The sequence below is a fragment of the Haliotis cracherodii genome, unplaced genomic scaffold (assembly GCF_022045235.1).
Source record: "Haliotis cracherodii isolate W230 unplaced genomic scaffold, xgHalCrac1.p SCAF_3, whole genome shotgun sequence".
Taxonomy (NCBI): Eukaryota; Metazoa; Mollusca; class Gastropoda; order Lepetellida; family Haliotidae; genus Haliotis; species Haliotis cracherodii.
This window is the reverse complement of record NW_027266286.1, coordinates 2,938,123-2,958,316: the sequence shown is the minus strand read 5'-3', so window position 1 is coordinate 2,958,316 and position 20,194 is coordinate 2,938,123. Positions and strand designations below refer to the sequence as shown.

Below are 20,194 nucleotides of genomic sequence, written 5' to 3'. Positions count from 1 at the left end.
TCTGGACACTGAATCAGTGTGATAGTTAAGAGGAGATGGGATCTGTGACAGATAGAGCCAGTACTTAAAAACATCCTTGCATCGTGTTGGTGTTACTTTGTATGCAATACTATGGTTTTCATTGGGAGGAAAAGGGGAATCAGAACACAACTGCCTAAAAAAACTGCTACCCAGGCAGTTGCCATGGAAACCAGATAATATGCAAGGATGAGAATTTTCCGTGGATTGTTTTTATACGTTACGTTTATGTTAGGAAACTTTATTTCAGTATCACAGCATGTACTTTACTCTTTCAAACAATGGAAGTTGTGAGCATTCCCTCTTGAATCGTGTGAATAGGTGAGGACTTGGGCTGGCTGTCGATACATACACTACAGAGATCAATAATCGTTAACTAAATATCGATTAATTATCGCTTAATATTTGAGAACGCAAGAAAAGGTTTGAAAGACAACATATTTGACACCACGGGTGAGTGTGGCACATTTATTTATGGATTACTTTGTGGACATTTAAGATAACAAACGGTTTCCGTTTTCGGCATTTGACATGATAGACAAAAACAAATCTTTATTTCACTACAATAGTTTTTGTAAGTTATTATCGATGACAACAATTTCATATTGATAATCGTTAATATTTCTTCCCATCAATGATAATTCCTATTATGAATCTTTTGGCCAGCCCTAGTGCGGACTGAGCCGTGGGTGTGCGAGTGGACACAGGCAGTCAGCTGGGACAGCAGACCAAGTATCATTGTGTCAACACTTTAGTATCCGATATGAACCGTTGATCTGCTCCCTACCTGCTGCCTTGGGACTTGACTACAGTGTGTAGTTTATTGAACAGTGTTAATTATGAATAATAGCAAGATGACCTCTACATGGGGTCTGTTGTAGGACTGAGGTTTTATGTTTGTGCGGTGCCATAATCATAATAATGACTAGAGTTGTTAACTTGCCTTGATTTACCAGTGAGCCTCCAAAAATACCATAGGTTGTGTTTGATTTGGCCAACTTGCACAGGTTAATCAGTATTAAGTGCTAACTATATACTTTACAAGAATCATATCAAAGTCATATTCCACTTGCATAAACCAACCTTAATGCAATTGTTTGACGGCTTTGATTTAATATCGCAATCTTAGCTAAGACTGAAGTTTTCTGTGATGGAGGTGCAAATGCCTCAACTTTGACCCCTGTCTACAGATGTATGTCAGAACTGGCTGCACATACCAGCGGGACCGGTTATGATAGTAGCTCCATCAACATGATCGCTTTTTACAATAAATTGAAGGTATTGATTTCTGGCATTGATACCACCTAGCTACCCTGAGACATTGACTGTTACCAAGTGGCATTGATCGTTACCCTGGGGCATAGATCGTTACCCTGAGGCAATTACCATTACCCTGAGGCATTGATCGTTACCCAGTGGCATTGATCGTTACCTGAGGCATTGATCGTTACCCTGAGGCATTGATCGTTACCCTGAGGCATTGATCGTTACCAAGTGACATTGATCGTTACCCTGAGGCATTGATCGTTACCCTGAGGCATTGATCGTTACCCAGTGGCATTGATCGTTACCTGAGGCATTGATAGTACCTGAGTCATCGATTGTTACCAATCGTCATTGATACACCCTGCGGCAGTGTTTATTACCCTGTGGCAGTGATTGTTACCCTGAGGCATTGATCGTTACCCAGTGGCATTGATTGTTTCCAAGTGGCATTGATTGTTACTCAGTGGCATTGATTGTTTCCAAGTGGCATTGATTGTTACCCAGTGGCATTGATTGTTACCCAGTGGCATTGATTGTTTCCAAGTGGCATTGATTGTTACTCAGTGGCATTGATCGTTACTCAGTGGCATTGATCGTTACCCAGTGGCATTGATCGTTACCCAGTGGCATTGATCGTTACTCAGTGGCATTGATCGTTACTCAGTGGCATTGATTGTTACCCAGTGGCATTGATTGTTACTCAGTGGCATTGATTGTTACTCAGTGGCATTGATTGTTACTCAGTGGCATTGATCGTTACCCAGTGGCATTGATCGTTACTCAGTCTCATTGATTGTTACTCAGTGGCATTGATCGTTACCCAGTGGCATTGATCGTTACCCAGTCTCATTGATTGTTACTCAGTGGCATTGATCGTTACCCAGTGGCATTGATCGTTACTCAGTGGCATTGATTGTTACCCAGTGGCATTGATCGTTACCCAGTGGCATTGATTGTTACCCAGTGGCATTGATTGTTTCCAAGTGGCATTGATTGTTACTCAGTGGCATTGATTGTTACTCAGTGGCATTGATCGTTATTCAGTGGCATTGATTGTTACGCAGTGGCATTGATTGTTACCCAGTGGCATTGATCGTTACCCAGTGGCATTGATCGTTACCCAGTGGCAGTGATTGTTACCCTGAGGCATTGATTGTTACCCAGTGGCATTGATTGTTACCCAGTGGCATTGATCGTTACTCAGTGGCATTGATTGTTATTCAGTGGCATTGATTGTTACTCAGTGGCATTGATCGTTACCCAGTGGCAGTGATTGTTACCCTGAGGCATTGATTGTTACCCAGTGGCATTGATTGTTACCCAGTGGCAGTGATTGTTACCCAGTGGCATTGATTGTTACTCAGTGGCATTGATTGTTACTCAGTGGCATTGATTGTTACTCAGTGGCATTGATTGTTACTCAGTGGCATTGATTGTTTCCAAGTGGCATTGATTGTTTCCAAGTGGCATTGATTGTTACTCAGTGGCAGTGATTGTTACCCAGTGGCATTGATCGTTACTCAGTGGCATTGATTGTTACTCAGTGGCATTGATTGTTACTCAGTGGCATTGATTGTTTCCAAGTGGCATTGATTGTTTCCAAGTGGCATTGATTGTTACTCAGTGGCAGTGATTGTTACCCAGTGGCATTGATCGTTACTCAGTGGCATTGATTGTTACTCAGTGGCATTGATTGTTACTCAGTGGCATTGATTGTTTCCAAGTGGCATTGATTGTTACTCAGTGGCATTGATTGTTACTCAGTGGCATTGATTGTTACTCAGTGGCATTGATTGTTACTCAGTGGCATTGATTGTTACCCAGTGGCATTGATCGTTACCCAGTGGCAGTGATTGTTACCCTGAGGCATTGATTGTTACCCAGTGGCATTGATTGTTACCCAGTGGCATTGATCGTTACTCAGTGGCATTGATTGTTATTCAGTGGCATTGATTGTTACTCAGTGGCATTGATCGTTACCCAGTGGCATTGATTGTTACCCAGTGGCATTGATTGTTTCCAAGTGGCATTGATTGTTACTCAGTGGCATTGATTGTTACTCAGTGGCATTGATTGTTACGCAGCGGCATTGATCGTTACCCAGTGGCAGTGATTGTTACCCTGAGGCATTGATTGTTACCCAGTGGCATTGATCGTTACTCAGTGGCATTGATTGTTATTCAGTGGCATTGATTGTTACTCAGTGGCATTGATCGTTACCCAGTGGCATTGATTGTTACCCAGTGGCATTGATTGTTACCCAGTGGCATTGATTGTTTCCAAGTGGCATTGATTGTTACTCAGTGGCATTGATTGTTACTCAGTGGCATTGATCGTTACTCAGTGGCATTGATTGTTACGCAGTGGCATTGATTGTTACCCAGTGGCATTGATCGTTACCCAGTGGCATTGATCGTTACCCAGTGGCAGTGATTGTTACCCTGAGGCATTGATTGTTACCCAGTGGCATTGATTGTTACCCAGTGGCATTGATCGTTACTCAGTGGCATTGATTGTTATTCAGTGGCATTGATTGTTACTCAGTGGCATTGATCGTTACCCAGTGGCAGTGATTGTTACCCTGAGGCATTGATCGTTACTCAGTGGCATTGATCGTTACTCAGTGGCATTGATTGTTACCCAGTGGCATTGATTGTTATTCAGTGGCATTGATTGTTACTCAGTGGCATTGATCGTTACTCAGTGGCATTGATTGTTACCCAGTGGCATTGATTGTTACCCAGTGGCTTTGATTGTTACTCAGTGGCATTGATTGTTACCCAGTGGCATTGATTGTTACCCAGTGGCATTGATTGTTACTCAGTGGCATTGATTGTTACTCAGTGGCATTGATCGTTACCCAGTGGCATTGATCGTTACCCAGTGGCATTGATTGTTTCCAAGTGGCATTGATCGTTACCCAGTGGCATTGATTGTTACTCAGTGGCATTGATCGTTACTCAGTGGCATTGATCGTTACCCAGTGGCATTGATTGTTACCCAGTGGCATTGATTGTTTCCAAGTGGCATTGATCGTTACCCAGTGGCATTGATTGTTACTCAGTGGCATTGATCGTTACTCAGTGGCATTGATTGTTACCCAGTGGCATTGATTGTTACTCAGTGGCATTGATTGTTACCCAGTGGCATTGATTGTTACCCAGTGGCATTGATTGTTACTCAGTGGCATTGATTGTTACTCAGTGGCATTGATCGTTACCCAGTGGCATTGATTGTTACCCAGTGGCATTGATTGTTTCCAAGTGGCATTGATGGTTACCCAGTGGCATTGATCGTTACTCAGTGGCATTGATCGTTACTCAGTGGCATTGATTGTTACTCAGTGGCATTGATCGTTACTCAGTGGCATTGATTGTTATTCAGTGGCATTGATCGTTACCCTTAGGCACTGATCTTTAACCGAGGTATTGAACATTATTCTGAGGCATTGATTATTACTCTGAGTCATTGACCGTTACCCAAGGCATTGATCATTGCTCATTCTATCAACCGCTGGTTTGACTAGACTTGATGATGTACAGAAAGGTGTGATACGGCAAAAGTCAGCGTGGCTCACTAATACCCCCGACCCGCCTAGTGTGTCAGTAGTTTCAAATTAAATGATGGATAAGGTTGAGTTTTGATAAAATCATAAAAAAATGGAAAATTAATAAAAACAATTTCTTTCTTTTGACTGCACCCCTCCATATGACACAGATTATATGTACTAAGATGAATTCACTGAATAGTTTAAGAGAAATCGCGCGGACAAAGTTTTCGGACGGACGGAACGGGTATAACTATATACCATGTATACCCCCAACCTTATAAGGTCGGCGGTTTAAAACCTTCACTTGATGCTGTTTGCTTGCTGTACTTCGTACACGCCTGCAGTCATGAGATGTTTATGTTTTCAGATGTTCAAGAACAAGGCGAAGGATATTGCAGATAAGCTGCTCCCAGCCTTCAACACCCCGACGGGCATCCCACAGTCCATGGTCAACATCAAGACGTTAGTGCACTTACTAGGACTTTTTGTTTAAACTACCTCCGAGGTCTAGTTGCTGAAGGTCAGTGGTTTGATCCCGGCTGCTTCACACCGAAAGATGTTAAAACATGTTACTTGTTGTTACCCTGCCTGGTGCTTGGCATTTAAGGGGAAAAACAAGGACTGGTTGGCTCAGAATGTAGTCTGAGTGGGGTATTCATGTTAAACTGTGGCATGGTAATTCAGTGGAATAGCACTCTAAAACCAGCATTGTGTGTATTGACATCGCTTTAGTAGTACAACAATATTGAATGCAATTTTAAACTCCCATTTTGCTCATCTTTTTATTTACTCAGAAGGTCAAAATAAATAAAACTTATTGTTTTAACTGGTTTTATAAGTTATATGAGAACTTCTAGGTGAAGATGTGTATGAATTATTGTTTCACCATGAAATATGTGATATTATTAATTATATATTGAAGGGGTGAGATGAATTTAGTCCGGAATTAATGTGATTTTTCAGTGATTTTTGTTGTGACTGCTTACAGTGGCAGTAGTCGGAACTGGGGTTGGGCGTCTGGTGGCTGCTCTATCCTGGCTGAGTTTGGATCTCTGCATCTGGAGTTCGCCTACCTGTCGGCCATTACGGGGGATGATACATACCTTAAGAAGGTGAGCTGACATTTTCAGTTTCAGTGTTGGAAACTAAACAGTTAGGAGTCCCTGGACACCGATGCCTCAGCACTAGACCAAGGGGGGAGCCAAGTGGCACAGTGGGCACGGTTGTCTTAGGTGTAATGGTCGTGGGTTTGTATCCCGGTATTATGTTTTAGGTTTGTCAGCACCATACCCGTGTTAATGGCTTCACAGGAGTGGTAAACATCTTGAGACCTGCATCACTTCTCCCACACACAGCTGACACTCTATGATAGAACAAGAAGACTGTTCAAAGCAGCATTAAACTAGACTTACTCACTCACTCACTTGCAGTAGACAGTGACAGCCTGTTGTTTGAAGCAAGGGGTCAGACATGTACCAGGGATTTATTGGCACAGGCTGACAATTATCATTTTGGCTTTGTAGTGGTGACTGATATAAAGGAAGAGGTGTTTTTGCTCACTATTATATCTATTTTATTTGCATTGAAATCTGAATGCAATTTTAAAACACCTCTAAATTATTTTTTGGAACAAAACAATGTAATTTTCTAATCATGTTTAATTTGGAATCCTATAAATCTCCCTGTATACTTGTAATGGGTGGATCTTGTTCCAATAGATGTATTGGTGATCAGGCTGTAGACAAATGTATACATGCATTGTGATCACGACAGACTGTAATGTAAGCTTCCTGACTGATATTGAGATAACATGCATTGTGATCACGACAGACTGTAATGTAAGCTTCCTGACTGATATTGAGATAACATGTATTCATGCAGCTGTGTTGCGTGGTGATTCTGTCAGCAGGTCTTGCCACCATGTTGTGGTCCAGCTGGCCTGTGTTTGGAATTAAGTTCCATCTGGCATGCTTTAGTAGAAATGTGGGGAATAATTGGCTATCATGGTGACCCGGATAGTTCTTGGGGGGTGAAAATAGCAATTATTAGTAATAATGAACTTGTAGAAATGTGATTTATTCCCTTATTTCGTTATTTATTGAGGGTTTTATTGTGCAGTTTGAAATGCAGTAGGTATATGGTCATGATGGTGGGCACAATAACCAATAACATATGTTGCACATGTTATTTTGTATTGATTGTGGACACTTGATATTATCATTATGTGACCAGCTTACGAGTTCCTGAGCATCTTCTGCCAAGTTATTCATCTTTTTCGTAATTTTCCATCGATGGCCCACACATCCTGTCTACAAGCAGCTGATCATGTGTTTATAGATGCTGGCTGTTTATTTCAAGGCATCCATTAAATAAGACAACATTTAATGATTGACAAACGTGCAGATTATCTCATCTCCAGACATGGGTCATGGTCGGGAAAATGTCAATTCTCACCACACCACTCAATGCGATAAACTGCGTATTTGTCAACCCCCATTTAATACGCTCTCAGTTTGTTCAGAAAAATACATTGTTGAACTGTTTGGGCTTTGTATGTTTTGACCATTTGGCATAGAGAGTCTGTGATGTTACAAAATATCTTCACTTCAGTTGAGCTGGATGTATGGTTTTTCCTATGATTGTGTATGTATATATAGTCAATAGAAGGGATTTATGTAGAGTGGCTCAAATATTAAATATCACATCTTCATGTTGATGTGGTTGTAATTAATGTGATGACCTTTACTTCACTCAAGCAGAGCCAGCAAAGAGGGAGATGCTTTCATGCCTATTGTAATGTGACATTAATGCAATGATAGAATTACTATGAGTTTGATGTAAGTAATGTGTAGGTCTTTTAGTGACATGTGTTTATCTCGTGTTGGACATAAACCTCACTTATGGAATGGCTATTACGTAACCATGTTGGCGTGGGTGAAGATGAGCATGTCTGATGATGTTGCTGAACATGTCTGATGATGTTGCTGAACATGTCTGATGATGTTGATGAACATGTCTGATGGTGTTGATGAACATGTCTGATGGTGCTGCTGAACATGTCTGATGGTGTTAATGAACATGTCTGATGTTGCTGAACATGTCTGATGGTGTTGTTGAACATGTCTGATGTTGCTGAACATGTCTGATGGTGTTGCTGAACATGTCTGATGGTGTTGCTGAACATGTCTGATGATGTTGATGAACATGTCTGATGATGTTGATGAACTTGTCTGATGATGTTGATGAACATATCTGATGTTGATTGTGTTGATGAACATGTCTGATGGTGTTGCTGAACATGTCTGATGATGTTGATGAATATGTCTGATGATGTTGATGAACTTGTCTGATGATGTTGATGAACATGTCTGATGTTGATTGTGTTGCTGAACATGTCTGATGATGTTGATGAACATGTCTGATGATGTTGATGAACATGTCTGATGATGTTGATGAACTTGTCTGATGATGTTGATGAACATATCTGATGTTGATTGTGTTGATGAACATGTCTGATGATGTTGATGAACATGTCTGATGGTGTTGATGAACATGTCTGATGGTGTTGATGAACATATCTGATGTTGCTGAACATGTCTGATGTTGATGAACATGTCTGATGTTGATGGTGTTGATGAACATGTCTGATGATGTTGATGAACATGTCTGATGATGCAGGTTCTGAAGATCCGGGAGGTGCTGCGACAGCTGGAGAAGCCTAACGGGCTGTACCCTAACTACCTGAACCCTCGGACTGGCAAGTGGGGGCAGCGTAAGTGCATTGTAATGGAGTTGAGATCCTGATTGTTGTATGAACAAATGCGACATGTTTGCTTCTCCTGTGTTGGTTCTTGGAGTCTGACACCCTGACAGTGCTGGAACAATGCTGAAGAGACACAACCTCACAGCCTGTACCAGTCACTGTATCACGCACAGTAGTTGTTGTTGCTCATTAATCACGCCATTCTGAATCTGGTGTAGAAAAGGTCCCCAGTAAGCCATGCTTATCATAAGAGGTTCAGTTCAGTGACCCTGACAGCACTGGACCTTGCCCATGACATCGATCACTGGTTTGTTTGGTTCAGACTCGATTATTTACAGTCCGCTGTGATGTTTAAGTCTGCTGGAACGTTCTGCTAGTTTTTAATTCATTGGGTAATAGGCAGCAGACAAAGCTTTGGATTGTTCCGGCAAATACTCGGTGTACCAATATAATTCATATGTGTGACTATGATTATCGACCTGTGAAGATCCCGGTTTGGATAGGTCTTCAGCAACCCATGCTTGCCATAAAAGGCGACTATGCCCGTTGGAAGAGGCGACTAATGGGATCAGGTGGTCAGTTTAGCTGCCTTTGTTAAATCATGTCATTGTATCCCAATAGTGTGGATCGATGTTCATGGTATCAATCACTGGATTGTCTGGCCCAGACTTTATTATTACAGACCGCCGTCATATAGCTGGATTATTGCTGAGTGCGGCGTTAAACAACAAACAAACATATAAACTTTATGATCCTGATGTATTTTGTGTTGCAGTGGCGGTGTCAGTTGGGGCTCTGGGAGACAGCTTCTACGAGTACCTCCTGAAGCAGTGGATCATGTCGGGCAAGACGGACACCGTTGCCAAGGACATGTACGATGAAGCAGTGAAGGTAATGAGCCTTATACGTGTCGCAGGTTATGTTGTCATAAATCAATTGCAAGTGATTCCATTTAATTACCTAACTAACAGTTCTTTATGTGTTTATGTATCCATAAACCGAAAATAAATTAGGTCACACCAACTAATGGACTGCTGTTTTCTGATTGGTTGATAATGGAATGGTGTGGGAATGTGGTCTATGCTATTCACTATTCAACCTATTGCAGCATGTATGTAATTGTATCTACATTGATCTCCATTAATCCAGACCTGACTGTTTCCAGGCTTTGATATTGCTGGAATACTGCGGTGTAATACACGCTCACCATGTATTGTTGTCCTGCAGGGTATTGACTGTTTCCAGGCTTTGATATTGCTGGAATACTGCGGTGTAATACACACTCACCATGTACTGTTGTCCTGCAGGGTATTGACTGTTTCCAGGCTTTGATATTGCTGGAATACTGCGGTGTAATACTGCGGTGTAATACACGCTGACCATGTACTGTTGTCCTGCAGGGTATTGACTGTTTCCAGGCTTTGATATTGCTGGAATACTGCGGTGTAATACACGCTGACCATGTACTGTTGTCCTGCAGGGTATTGACTGTTTCCAGGCTTTGATATTGCTGGAATACTGCGGTGTAATACACGCTGACCATGTACTGTTGTCCTGCAGGGTATTGACTGTTTCCAGGCTTTGATATTGCTGGAATACTGCGGTGTAATACTGTGGTGTAATACACGCTGACCATGTACTGTTGTCCTGCAGGGTATTGACTGTTTCCAGGCTTTGATATTGCTGGAATACTGCCGTGTAATACTGCGGTGTAATACACGCTGACCATGTACTGTTGTCCTGCAGGGTATTGACTGTTTCCAGGCTTTGATCTTGCTGGAATACTGTGGTGTAATACACGCTCACCACGTACTGTTGTCCTGCAGGGTATTGACTGTTTCCAGGCTTTGATATTGCTGGAATACTGCGGTGTAATACACACTCACCATGTACTGTTGTCCTGCAGGGTATTGACTGTTTCCAGGCTTTGATCTTGCTGGAATACTGTGGTGTAATTCACGCTCACCATGTACTGTTGTCCTGCAGGGTATTGACTGTTTCCAGGCTTTGATATTGCTGGAATACTGCGGTGTAATACACACTCACCATGTACTGTTGTCCTGCAGGGTATTGACTGTTTCCAGGCTTTGATATTGCTGGAATACTGCGGTGTAATACACACTCACCATGTACTGTTGTCCTGCAGGGTATTGAGGACAAGCTGATCCAGACGTCCAGCGGAGGCCTCAAGTACTTCGCTGAATACAAGTCCGGGCGTCTGGAGCACAAGATGGACCATATGTCCTGCTTTGCTGGTAGGGAGGAAACTCTACATCATAGTCTCAGTCTCTCTTGAATGTATTAGCCCAAACGATCTCTTGAATGTACTGGCTCATACTATCTCTTGAATGTATTAGCCCAAACAATCTCTTGAAGGTACTGGCCCAAATGATCTCTCAAATGTGCTGGCACAAAATAGCTCTCAAATGTACAGGCTCAGACTATCTCTTGAATGTACTGGCTCAAACTATCTCTTGAATGTATCAGCCCAAACAATATCTTGAAGGTACTGGCCCAAATGATCTCTCAAATGTACTGGCACAAAATAGCTCTCAAATGTACAGGCTCAAACTATCTCTTGAATGTACAGGCCCAAACTAGTACATCTACATCTTTACACTTTACGCTAAACATAACAGCTCTCATAAGCTAATTTTTATAGAATGACATTTGACTGAACTAAGGTTTCGGACTAGTGGCAGACTGGTCTTATTAATCCTTGTGGTGAATTACTGGAATTTAAAGATTTTCATTTGCTTTTTTCCAGGTGGAATGTTTGCTTTGGGAGCTGAGGATTCCAATGACAAACAGAAATATCTCAATCTTGGTGCCGAGATAAGCAAGACTTGCTACCAGTCTTATGACCGATCACGTAAGTCCTGACAACAGCAGGCTGATCAGATTCAGTGTTGTAAAATTAAATGGAGAGTCGGTTGCAGCCTAATTGGTTGATAAGCAGTGTTTGATGGGATTGGGATTGGAGTTTCTCTGGGTATAAAGACTTTGATTGAAAAGGATCCTTTCTTACTCAATCCCAAAATATGTTGGGAAAAACATGCCGTTTTGCTAGACAAAAAAGATACCTCATTAATTCTGTATTACATTGGATAAGTTTTTATCAGAATAACTTTGATTGAATTGTTTTACTGCACGTTCTGTCAACCATAAAACTGTCATGGCGGCGTTGTATCATGACACCATATGTTGTATCATGACACCATACATTGTATCATGACACCATACGTTGTATCATGACACCATACGTTGTTCCATGACACCATACGTTGTATCATGACACCATACGTTGTATCATGACACCATACGTTGTATCTTGACACCATACGTTGTTCCATGACACCATTCGTTGTTCCATGACACCATACGTTGTATTATGACACCATACGTTGTATCATGACTCCATACGTTGTATCATGACACCATACGTTGTATCATGACACCATACATTGTATCTTGACACCATACGTTGTATCTTGACACCATACGTTGTTCCATGACACCATACGTTGTTCCATGACACCATACGTTGTATCATGGCACCATACGTTGTATCATGACACCATACGTTGTATCTTGACACCATACGTTGTTCCATGACATCATACGTTGTTCCATGACACCATATGTTGTATCATGACTCCATACGTTGTTCCATGACACCATACGTTGTATCATGACTCCATACGTTGTATCATGACACCATATGTTGTATCATGACTCCATAGGCTGTATCATGACTCCATACGACGTTGTATCATGACACCATGCGTTGTATCATGACACCATACGTTGTATCTTGACACCATACGTTGCATCATGACGTGTGCCCAGATGGCCACAAACTGCAATTTCTTGTGTGTACCTTAGATGTTCCTGAAGTCTGTGGTGGTGTTTTGAATCCCCGATTCTCCTGATAGTGTGTTTAGGTTGGTAAGCAGCATCTCTGTAATTGTGGGTTTTACCCAAGTGAGAAACATCCACGACCAGAAACACCTTCACCTTTCCTCCCACATCTAGCTGACACACAGACATTACTGAAATACTGTTGAAACTGCATTAAACCAAACTCATTTAGTTCCCAGTAGAGGTAAAATATGATACAGAGGTAATAGTGTTCAAAGCAGTGTTAGACCCAACTAACTCACTCCCTCTGTCACATGATTTGACCACTGTTTTCTGTCTTCAGCTACGAAACTTGGCCCTGAGGCATTCCGATTTGACAGCACAACAGAAGCCAAAGCTACAAGACAGAATGAAAAGTACTATATCCTGCGCCCTGAGGTGATAGAAACTCACTTCTATATGTGGAGGTTCACCAAGGACAAGAAGTACCGAGACATTGCCTGGGAGGCTGTGCAGGTCAGTGACGAGTAGGACGTTGACACCACTTGGACCACGTATATCCACCATACACATATCCACCATGTGTTGCACCAAGATCTGTGCAGAGTTCCAGCCATTAATGCTGGAAACCTATGACCGTTGATTCAAATCACGGTTTGCCCTATATTTCTAGTTTGGGTAGCACCCTACCCATACCTATGGGTTTCACCAAAGTGGTCAACATCTGAGACCTGTATCACTTCAGGCCAGCATCCCTCAACAAGGTGACACACAGCGATATAACTGAATCTGTTCAAAGAGTAGTATATGTATATAACTATATTTACATATACACAGTTCTTGACTACTGACTTGATAAAGTAACTTGCACCTCGTCCATAAGTCTAGCCCCGAAACAGGAACATTGGTCAGGATATATTCTTGCAAGCTGATTCTCTGTAACCATGGTCATGTATAATCTTCCTGGTGTCCTCACAAACTCATCTCCTTTCCTATCCAATCATTTGATAACCCTCAGCTTGAGAATGTGAGAAAACCTCCATCGGAGGCCCCCCCACGGAAACCCCAATCAGGTTAACCCCAAGGAAACCCTATCAGGTTAACCCCAAGGAAACCCCATCAGGTTAACCCCAAGGAAACCCCATCAGGTTAACCCCAAGGAAACCCCATCAGGTTAACCCCAAGGAAACCCCATCAGGTTAACCCCAAGGAAACCCTATTAGGTTAACCCCAAGGAAACCCAATCAGGTTAACCCTATCAAGTTAACCCCAATGAAACCCCATCAGGTTAACCCCAAGGAAACCCTATTAGGTTAACCCAAAGGAAACCCAATCAGGTTAACCCCAATCATCCCCATCAGTTTAACCTCAAGGAAACCCCATCAGGTTAATCCCAAGGAAACCCCATCAGGTTAATCCCAATGAAACCCAATCAGGTTAACCCCAATGAAACCCAATCAGGTTAACCCTATCAAGTTAACCCCAATGAAACCTCATCAGGTTAAAAAGGGTAGCCTATTGGTTAAAGCGTTCGCTCGTCACGCTGAAGACCCGGGTTCGATTCCCGACATGGGTACAGTGTGTGAAGCCCATTTCTGGTGTCCCCCCGCCGTGAATTTGCTGGAATATTGCTAAAAGCGACGTAAAACCATACTCACTCACTCACTCATCAGGTTAACCCCAAGGAAACCCCATCAGGTTAACCTCAAGGAAACCCCAAGGAAACCCCATCAAGTTAACCCGAATGAAACCCCATCAGGTTAACCCAAGGAAACCCACCGAATCTAAACCTTTGTTAATATCTGAAACTGAGTGATGCCTATTAAAAGTTCAGCTTTTTCCCATCTGTGATAATCTGTGGGGAGGGAAGCTGGATTATATTGGGATCCTTAAAACACAGGAATTACCCTTTCCTGATGTTGCCAGGGAATATTGTCCCACTGATCATGCTTATAGTAATGTTTCTTCCTGCAGGCTCTGGAGAAATGGTGCCGTGTGGAAGGCGGCTTCACGGGGATCCGAGATGTCTACCAGATCAACCCCCCACAGGACGATGTACAACAGAGCTTCTTTTTAGCTGAAACACTAAAATATTTATACCTTATTTTCTCCGAGGATGATCTTTTACCTCTAAATAAATGGGTACTAAATACTGAGGCACATCCCTTACCCATCTTGTCCTGAATTGTTTTTCTCTACTTAAAATTTGAACGTCATTGAAATGTGCACAAAACCTTGGTCTTCTTGAAAGAAAGTCTTACCAGCAACTTCTAGTGCATGTTGTCGGTGGAGTATTCTAGGCATTTCCTATGTGTTCTGAATGGCTGTATGTGTAAATATCTGTTGATGGCGCAGTGTGCAAGGGTTTGGGAGACTTGATAATTTATCACCATATTAATATTGTGTTTTTGTCTGTGAACAGAGAAGCATCGTCATGTATTATACGTACCTGGGTAGTATTGGTTTGATTAAATCAATAATTAAAATATATGTATATACGTATAATAATTATTTCATAATATATGTGTTAAACAACGTTATCTGTAGATGAAGCAAAGAGATGTATAAGTGTGATTATTAACACAAGTTTATAATTGTATTGTAGTATCGTCAGTGATGATATTGTAATTATTATTAGCCCATATATTGTATGATCATGTATGAAAAATAAGTGGTCTATGTTCCTTTGAAAGAAATGGCAGGTTTTATGAATGAAACACTTGTGTTCCCAGAGAAGAGTCACAAAAGTAACATTTCAATATAACACGATACCTGTGATCGACTTGCAGGTCGATGACCCCACAATTATTTCAGGTCAATGGCCCCACAATGATTGCCTTATCATTTAGGTTTCGCAGGGTTGTAAGAATTGAAATAGCAATACCTCGTATACAGCTGAAGGTATGAGTGTCTTTTTACCTTGGAGTTGTAAAGGAGACTGGGTAGCCATGGTCTAGGTGCTGCAATTTCACTTTACAGGATTGTGCCCCTTTGTCCTTCCTGGATCAGCTGAATGTGGGTTCAGATCTCAGATTTGACCTGATTATTATGCCCGGGCTTTTGTTTCACCAAAGTTGTCACCATCCTGGAAAATTTGGAGTTTTCCTCCGTCATAAAGTTGACATGCAGTAACATGACTGATATACTGAAAGTTTAACTCTCATGTTTCCTTCCATGTATAGGGATGAGGATTTTGCCCGGATTTTGTTACCTCAAGAGTTGCGTCCTTTGATGAAACCCTTTCTCTAGTTCCTGGAGCTGACAGCATGTACACATGCATACACCATGTAGGGTTGTCTCCGCCACCACCTCGTAGTTTTAAGATTTTTAATTTCTTCAGATATGCAGCCTAAATTTTAGGATTGTGTCCCCAAGGTTAAGGATATAATACAGTGAAGCCCTCTTAATCCAGACCCTGTTAGACCAGACATCATCTAGGCCTGGACCCTGTTAGACCAGACACCTGTAATTCTGGACCCTCTTAGACAAGACACCTATAAGTCCAGACCCTGTTTGACCAGACACCTGTAATTCTGGACCTGTCAGACAGGTGTGTGTCTTGACTCCAGGCAGATGGCTGACACAAATATGTATTGCTATAAATACAAATTATTCTTTACAAAGACTTTTTTGCTGACTTGCACAGTCTGGATTGGCAGGGCTTTACTGTACAAAAGGTCTGTCACAACTGAGTAATCAAAAATGTGTTGTCATGTGTTGTGTGTCGTCTGCTATGTGATATCTGTGTCGGCGTGGAAGATGTTTACAAGCAAGGTATTGGTGCCTTGCAGCAGTTGTTGAGTGCTAGTATTATTTCCTTTCTACTCATTCTTGTGGTGGTTATTTAAGGGAAAACACAGTGCTTGGATGACAAGAATATTATCCTAAATACTCATATGGGGCATTTAGAATGTGTAGTGTAATTCATGTCTACTGTGTCACTATTGTTTGATGCTCATGCTGTCAACCACAGATTTGCCAGCTCAAGAAGTATTACATGTTGTAGGCCATCTTGCTGACTACAGTGTAAGATGTTAAGTGAAATGTTTTTGTGTGTCCTTGGTAATGATCGAGGGCATGGGTGGCCCAGTCGTCTAAAGCACCGCGATTTGCTGTGCAGAGTTGCGTCCCTTGGGAATGCCAGAAACCTATGATTGTGGGTTCGATTATGTTTCTAGGTTTGTCAGCACCATACTCGTGCTGGTGGGTTTCACCAAAGTTGTAAACGTCAAAGACCTGCATCACTTCGATCTTTCCTCCCACATTAAGCTGACACGATATAACTGTAATACTGTTAAAAGCGGCGTTAAACCCAACTCACTCACTCACTCAAAGACTGTAATCGATGTCATGAAAGTTCTTTTCAGTTGAACTGCAATAGGTGCCTACACCTATTTTTGAAAGTCTAGTGTGTGTTGTGTTTGTGGACTAGACAAGGAAACTCAGTCGTCAGTGTTCTGCAGAACGTGTAGATCTCCTCATGCATATCCTAGAAAGCCATGTTCATACCTCTATAGAAGTTCATCTGCCATTCCATAACAGTCATGTTTCCTGTTGCTGTCAGTCTGGAGAATGTAAAGATCACCCTTGATGTTTGCCGAAGGTACACAGTGCTGACATCGAAACTATCTTCTTGTTCAAAGGTCGCGTTTCTGTTGGTAATTGGTTGCTTGAGAAGTATGGTTTATGGTCCTGTCATATTCTACTATAACCAGTGTGATGAAGCCACCATTCTCTTTTGATGATCAGGAAATAAACAACATTTTCTCATGGCTTTAGATTACAACTTTTTCATGCTACCTTTTGTAATTAATTGGTTTGTAACCTGTTCATGTTGAATGTGATTTTTCCATTGACTTCTGGCGATAGCTGTGGTAGATCTTTTAGTCTTAGGATGGATCAATGCTTTAAGGCAATATAAATCACTACAGAGTTGCATCCCTTTGTCGTATGAGGATATGCATGTGGTGGGTTCAATCGCTAACTGTTTGATTGGCATCCTAGAAGTTGGTAAGTTAGAAAGCGTACAACTTTATGGATAAAAACTTTTTGTTTTTTGCATATAGCGAATTTTCGATGTAGATTCATAGACCGTTATCAAGCTTGAGTGAGGGCTTGATAACGGTGTAAGAACCTACCAGTACATTGAAATGTCGCTCTATGCAATAAACCAGAAGTTCTTACCCCAAAGCTGTTAACTTTCTTAATATAAATCACTACAGAGTTGCTTCCCTTGGTCGTATCAGGATATATCCATGTGGGGGGGATAGGATTCCATGTTTTAGCATTTCAGCATCATAACTTGATTGTGGGTTTCACCACGGAGGCAAGTGTCTGACCTGCGTCCCCTCAGGTTCCCTGCCAAACAACACACTGATATAACTGAAATATTGTTGTAAACTGTGTCAATCCTGACTCTTGTAATTCTATCTCTGAGTATGAATAAGGGAGAATAGGGAACAATTTGTATTTTGTGTTTCACTTGACCACCAGGCTTAAATAGGTATACAGATATATTAAAATAAATATAAAAGGGGTATTTATTTAACCCAGTGATTTTGAATGAATTTTGGGTAGATTTCATTTCTAGGTAGGTAAAACTTGTTTCCAAGTTTCAGGTTGGCTGTGAACATGTTAGCTGGGTGACAAAGAACCAATATTCATACAGCTTCCTTAAACTTCTATCTCAAGGACAGATCCAACATTTTTAAAAGGGAGCGGTTCAAAATATCAAAATATTCTCAGATAATGGTACTGCCTACACAATACTACACTGCTTTTCAAAGGAGGGGAGGGGGGCCCTCTGGATCCCCCTATGTATCTGGATCAACTACGTTATCAGGGTCAGGCCTCTGTTTTAATCACTTTGTATTCAGAGATCTTCCTAAACTCAAGGACCAGTGTTTTTAGAAAAACTGATAAAGTCACAATTTAAAAACTACAGTTTTTTTAACGGTCAAGTGGACTAATAATAATAATAATAATAATAATAATAATAATAATAATAATAATAATAATAGGTTTTGTTCTAAGATTGCTTCCTACAAGAACTTTCATGTTACTGAAATAAGTTGACAAGCTTGGCATGAACATTATTATTTTTAGGAAAATTTGGGTTTTGTTTCTGTTTAACTTAACAAGTAATAATACCTTGTATGTATTGGATGCTGCAGAGGACCACAGTAATGTACTTCATGGCCACTGCTTGGTGGAAGGATCAGTGTCTTGTGTTTGCTCCAATTATGCAACTACGTGTGCCAGCTGTGTCGGCAAGCACCTGCTGTATGGCTCTGTGGTAGGTATATATGTACTCCTAGGAAATAGATGATGAACTTCACTTCACATAGATCTCTTGTTTACCCTGATATTCACCAGTAGACTGTACATAGAAGGTAGCTGTTTAATCATGTTGGGTAATAATTTCCATAAGAAGTTGATGTCAGTTGATAGTGGTAGCATTGACTAAGACTTGTGTACACAGAGATGCCAACCATCACAATGTTTTGCACCAAGTTCTGCCAATACGAATAAGTGAAAATTATTACGAAAACTTTGCTAAAACATGGACAGCATGACTGGGTTTTGTCATTACTTACAAGTGTGTATCATTTCCATGTTTGCTCGGCCAAGTTTCTACATTGCTTAATAACTCCTTCAACTAATAATTATGGATGTTGCCAGGTAATATGAAAAAGACGTTTTTTAAAGATTACTCATTTTAAGCTTGCTCAATTTTGGGCTATTGTGGCAACCATCTTTGACCTGCGTCACTTCAGGCTTTGCTCTCACACCAAGATGACATACTGTCTTATGAATGGAATACTGTTCAAAGTGGCACTCAATTTAGGGTTGGCACTGGTGTACATAGAACCTTTGTCGATGTCACCATTTAGATTTTGGAAACAGAACAGCTACAACATCACTTAATTAAATTTCAAAAAACCTTGAATGATATTTTGTTGTTGTAGAGATGTTAGGTTATGCAACACAGCAGTTCTGACTGACTTTAGTATTTATCAGTTCTTACTTAATGTTGTTATGAAAGATAAATTATGGGAGAGAAGTACTTCAATAAACTAGGTGTGTAATACAGTGCTGGCTTCTGTGTGTGGAATCTCCAACAGTCTCGTCCTGACGGGAGCAGATGTCTGTTTTTATGAATCAATTACTTTTATCATCTGGCTGTGGTTTCCATGTATAGTGTTTCTAGTTTGTAAATAGTGTTTGCAATTTTAAACAAGAGATTCTGTAGTGGGTTGAAATTAGACTGCCCTGTTTGTGTGGCCTTTCTGCAATCATGTTGTTTAGCAGATCCAAGAGACAAGTGTTTCAACAAGTACTTGAACCTCCAGTAAGGTAGGCCCTTGCTTCACAGATCTATTGGTCTAGTGGTCTATCTCCCAATATACATGAGGTCCTAAGAAGAGTTGTTTTGAGGTCTCTTTCCTTTAAAATAAATCTAAACATTATAATAAAAAATTAATGAAATCACAAATTTGGATAGGTTCATCCATAAAATGAGAAAAAAATTGTTTTTCTTCAGGAGAAATGTACACTTGCGTGAGAATCTCTTCACAATCACCTCATATACAAGAAAAACATTTTCAAATAGTTTCGGCGTTCTAATAAGAGTTTGACATGTCATTCATTCAGTTATAATTATTCAAGGTGGGTAGCTCGCTGCAAGAAGTGACAGATGTTTGGGGAGTCATTTCTAATTGAGACACTGATAACTG

General features: G+C 41.0%; 1 protein-coding gene across 1 annotated transcript in view; it reads left to right on the top strand.

Moving 5' to 3' along the window:
- The window catches only part of LOC139475934 (mannosyl-oligosaccharide 1,2-alpha-mannosidase IA-like), a 30,354-nt gene extending 13,988 nt beyond the window's left edge, over positions 1-16,366 (top strand). Inside the window, exons 4-11 of the mRNA XM_071259147.1 lie at positions 5,202-5,296; positions 5,823-5,946; positions 8,513-8,606; positions 9,373-9,488; positions 10,744-10,852; positions 11,365-11,469; positions 12,802-12,974; positions 14,433-16,366. Coding sequence (XP_071115248.1) covers positions 5,202-5,296; positions 5,823-5,946; positions 8,513-8,606; positions 9,373-9,488; positions 10,744-10,852; positions 11,365-11,469; positions 12,802-12,974; positions 14,433-14,642 — 1,026 coding nt within the window. The 3' untranslated portion in view covers positions 14,643-16,366. The remainder of the gene's footprint in view (positions 1-5,201; positions 5,297-5,822; positions 5,947-8,512; positions 8,607-9,372; positions 9,489-10,743; positions 10,853-11,364; positions 11,470-12,801; positions 12,975-14,432) is intronic.
- The last annotated feature ends 3,828 nt before the right edge of the window (positions 16,367-20,194 follow it).